Below are 3,640 nucleotides of genomic sequence, written 5' to 3'. Positions count from 1 at the left end.
GTACAATAGCAGCAGCGCTGGTTGCTTACAAGCGCTACTAGTATACCTACACTGCCTGCGGTTTTGAAAATTACAGTAGCAGCGTGTTTTGTAAATAAGGCGCCACTACTATATGCATAGTAGCAGCGCTCTTCGGGCACAAGCGCTACTGTTTTTTATCAGCAACGCTTTGTTATAAAAAGCGCTACCGGTAAGCTCCTGTGTATAAGCATTTCTTTAATAGTGTCATCTCGTGCCCGGCAGCAGGACTGACCATGTCTCGCGCCCGGCATCAGGACCGAACTCGTCTTGCGCCCGACAACAGGACCATGCTCGTCTCGTGCCCGGCAGCAGGACCGAGCTCGTCTCGCGCCCGGTGCCGCAGAACGGATCGATGAAGGCCAAGTTTGGCCGGACTATTGGGTCTCGGCAGTGGGGGCCGTCCATGTGCTTTGGTTGGGGTAGCGGCAGATCTCGGGTGAGGTGGTGTCAAGGTCTTGGATGCCGGGGTGGCGGCCCTGGTGGTGGTTCCGCAGTGCTCATGGGCAGAGCCCGTGGCTTGGTGCTGCCCAGTTGCCACGGCCGTGTGGGCGGCGTGGTAGCCGGGGTGTGGCGTTCGGTGGCGGTGAGTGGTGGCCGGGGTGAAAACCTACTCTATCTTCGAACGGACCGGCAGCGGCGAAATGAAGGTGTAGTCGCGACTCTCATTGTCCGTCGTGTTGCTCTAAAGGAAACTCTGATCCTCGGATCGGGCGGTGGCGACGCTCCGGTGTTGTTCCCTTCCTGAAGGTGCCGCCTTGGAGCCCACGGATCGTCATATGCGGCTTCACCTCTTAGTGTAGTGCTTGGGTTGGTGTTGCTGCGCTCAGCGCTTATGTATCCTCCCTTGGGTGTGTGTGTGCGTGTGTTGTGAGGGTGTGCGCTTGTGTCAGGTGCTGTCGATCATTGCTTTATATATAAAGCAGGGCGAAAGCCTTTTTCCGTAAGTTGACTGCAGTAGTTTCTCTCCCCCCTCGCTCCGGTGCCTCACCTCCGGCGAGTCCTTGTTTGAGCCCTCACCGACGACACCGTCGTCTCGCTTCGGTTCTGTCAAATCCAACGAGCAGTCCTTCGAGATCATAATGGGAAGTTCATCGCTGCAGCAAATGAAAAAAAAATGATATATGCTTTGACTCTGGTTTGCTATAGCAGTTTCTCCCTAAATAATTTGTGCTAGTAGGCGTACTCACAAAAGAAGAAGAAATCTCGCAATTGTTGCCCTATAGTTTTGGGATCAAAGTAGTCATGTATATTCCTTCATGTAGAAATACCCCAAGGATAAAAACAGTGGCAAGAACTGTTAAGAAGCATACCCAGGCATTTAAAAAATGAACTCACAGCCTCTATAAAAATAGGTGCCCCACGTACAACGGAAACGGTCACTTTCTTTTCGCGAAAAATAGGCTCGTTCCAGTGAGACGGGAGGCACTGTGACACCCAATCAAAAACAGTTTTGCATGGATCCTACGGCGCCGATTGTACAGTAAAGAATTTAGACGTGACGTAACTAAAAATCATCTAGATATGAATCATCAAAATTACATTTATTAATAATAGTTTAACGTCCAGGGCATATCAAAGGGTTCTCCACTGCCCATTATGAACCCAGAAAATCACATGGAAAGCAGCAAACATGCTGGGCTTGATCCATCTATGTAGGCTAATTACAGCCTCTCGCCGCGGATCCTCCTAGCCAAATACACATCTTTGGACATAATGGTCACACGCTTAGCATGAACGGCACACAGATTAGTGTCTTCAAACAGTCCCACCAAGTATGCTTCGGCTGCCTCCTGCAAAGCAAGCACCGCATGGCTCTGGAAACGTAGATCACTCTGTAGATGTGGCAAAGAAGCCAAAGAAAATAGATATAAGCACAAATATTCCATTTTATTATCATGAATACACTGTATTAGAACTTTTTCTATACACCCTAATCAATCTCTAATGGATCTTTTTTGAAGGGATTGAGTTGGATTTGTTCGTATCTGAAATAAGCCTACTCCCTCCGTTCCTAAATATAAGTCATTTTAGACATTTTAATATGAGATACATACAGAGTAAAGTAAGTGAATCTACACTCTAAAATACGTCTATATACATCCGTATGTAGTTCATATTGAAATCAATTAAAAGATATATATTTAGGAACAGAAGGGGTAGTAAGATACATATGATAGAGGAAATGTACCTTGCAAAATTGGGCAATCTCCCTGACAAGCCTTTGGAACGGTAGCTTCCTTATAAGTAGCTCTGTGCCCTTCTGATATTTGCGAATTTCACTATTGAAGCACAAGAGTATGAAACACATGCACCTCATAATAATCCAAGCAATGGAAATTATATTGTGCAATACATACCGAAGAGCAACAGTTCCAGGGCGATATCGGCGAGGCTTCTTCACTCCACCAGTGGCGGGAGCAGTCTTACGAGCGGCAGCCTAGCATCACAAAACGAAAAACCAGTAGTTAAGTTGCTGTCAAGCAAACAGTTTCTAACACTCAAAGTTGCTAAGATGCTTCGTCGGAGCCAAAGGTGTAATCTTACATAGAAAGCCCGAAGGTGCTTCGTCGGAGCCTTTCCGCCGGTGGACTTACAGGCTGTGCACTTAGTTCGAGCCATCTGCAAACAAAAGAGTACACCATGCACAAAAGTTGTGTTAACAAATTTAATTCCAAGGCTAGATCTAAGACATCTGAAACAAAAGCAACTACTCACTCCGGCTAAAAATTGTGATTTGACCGTCCTCTCGAAAGCCATGTATTTGATACTTTGAATACCAATATCGTAGAATGTTTAATTACGTGCATGTGATACATGCATGTCTGAAAAATATGATAGCAGTTCCTTCCCAAAAGAAATCTAGCTTCTCAGAATCAGTATACGTCCAAGTGATCACATAATAACCCAGCTAGTTCATACATTTTATGATTATCAACGATTGCTAGCCAGGAAAAACAAGGTTGTGTAGTAGTATGTGCTAAACTATTTATGTTGACGAGTGATGACCAACACAAGCAACCAAATCAGAAATATACTAGATGGAAGCATCAAGAAATACTAAGGCTACAGTACGACCATAGGAATTACTGTAGAACACTTGAAACGGCTTACATACCTCTCGCAGTTGCTATCTTGCACTTGCACACCCTTGGGAGTACTCTTGCTGTCGGGCTGACTAGTTGATCGAGGGCTGATCGTGATCGGATGTACGTACAAATAGCGAGAGGGGGCAGGGTATTTATAGGCGGGCCTAACAGGGGCACGTACGAACCGACTTATAGGAGTAGATTAGATCCTTAATTTGCGCTAGACTAGATTGATTGGCGCACTGGCGTTGCCGTTGAAACTGATCGTACGGCTCGGATCGATGTTGACACGGATTGATCTGGGTATATTGCGCCCTGCTATTGGCCGATCTCATGAGGACACGGATCGTGGTTTTCCTAAATCCTAGTGGTATATAGTAAGAAACTTCCAGAATAATGCGTAATTAAGCACGGTTGCATCTTGAGAGTTTATCAAGCGATGCCTCTCAGTCGGCAACCTCGCCATATATGTTTGCTTCTTCCCTGTGTCGTGCACGGCCGCGTGGGATGCTCGCCTGAGGTCTGAACAAGCG

At 46.3% G+C, this 3,640-nt stretch overlaps 1 protein-coding gene across 1 annotated transcript; it reads right to left on the bottom strand.

The window, feature by feature from the left end:
• Positions 1-1,522: 1,522 nt before the first annotated feature.
• Positions 1,523-3,248, bottom strand: LOC119346995 (histone H3.3-like). The gene is made up of 5 exons (XM_037616040.1): positions 3,137-3,248; positions 2,566-2,640; positions 2,379-2,458; positions 2,210-2,300; positions 1,523-1,853 (listed from the first exon to the last, which is right to left on the bottom strand). Exons 2-5 carry the CDS (start codon positions 2,638-2,640, stop codon positions 1,683-1,685), a joined length of 417 nt encoding a protein of 138 aa, XP_037471937.1. The 5' UTR covers positions 3,137-3,248; the 3' UTR covers positions 1,523-1,682.
• Between the last annotated feature and the right edge of the window lie 392 nt (positions 3,249-3,640).

Source organism: Triticum dicoccoides, unplaced genomic scaffold (genome assembly GCF_002162155.2).
Source record: "Triticum dicoccoides isolate Atlit2015 ecotype Zavitan unplaced genomic scaffold, WEW_v2.0 scaffold56818, whole genome shotgun sequence".
NCBI classification, from domain to species: domain Eukaryota; kingdom Viridiplantae; phylum Streptophyta; class Magnoliopsida; order Poales; family Poaceae; genus Triticum; species Triticum dicoccoides.
This window is presented reverse-complemented; position numbering and strand designations above follow the sequence as displayed.

Bases quoted from the DNA above. Each gene is read 5' to 3' on its own strand.
- LOC119346995 (XM_037616040.1), bottom strand. From the start codon at position 2,640: ATGGCTCGAACTAAGTGCACAGCCTGTAAGTCCACCGGCGGAAAGGCT. The intron at 2,459-2,565 runs GTAAGATTACAC...TTGTGATGCTAG, and splicing joins AGCACCTTCGGGCTTTCTAT to GCTGCCGCTCGTAAGACTGC. The intron at 2,301-2,378 runs GTATGTATTGCA...GTGCTTCAATAG, and splicing joins CCTGGAACTGTTGCTCTTCG to TGAAATTCGCAAATATCAGA.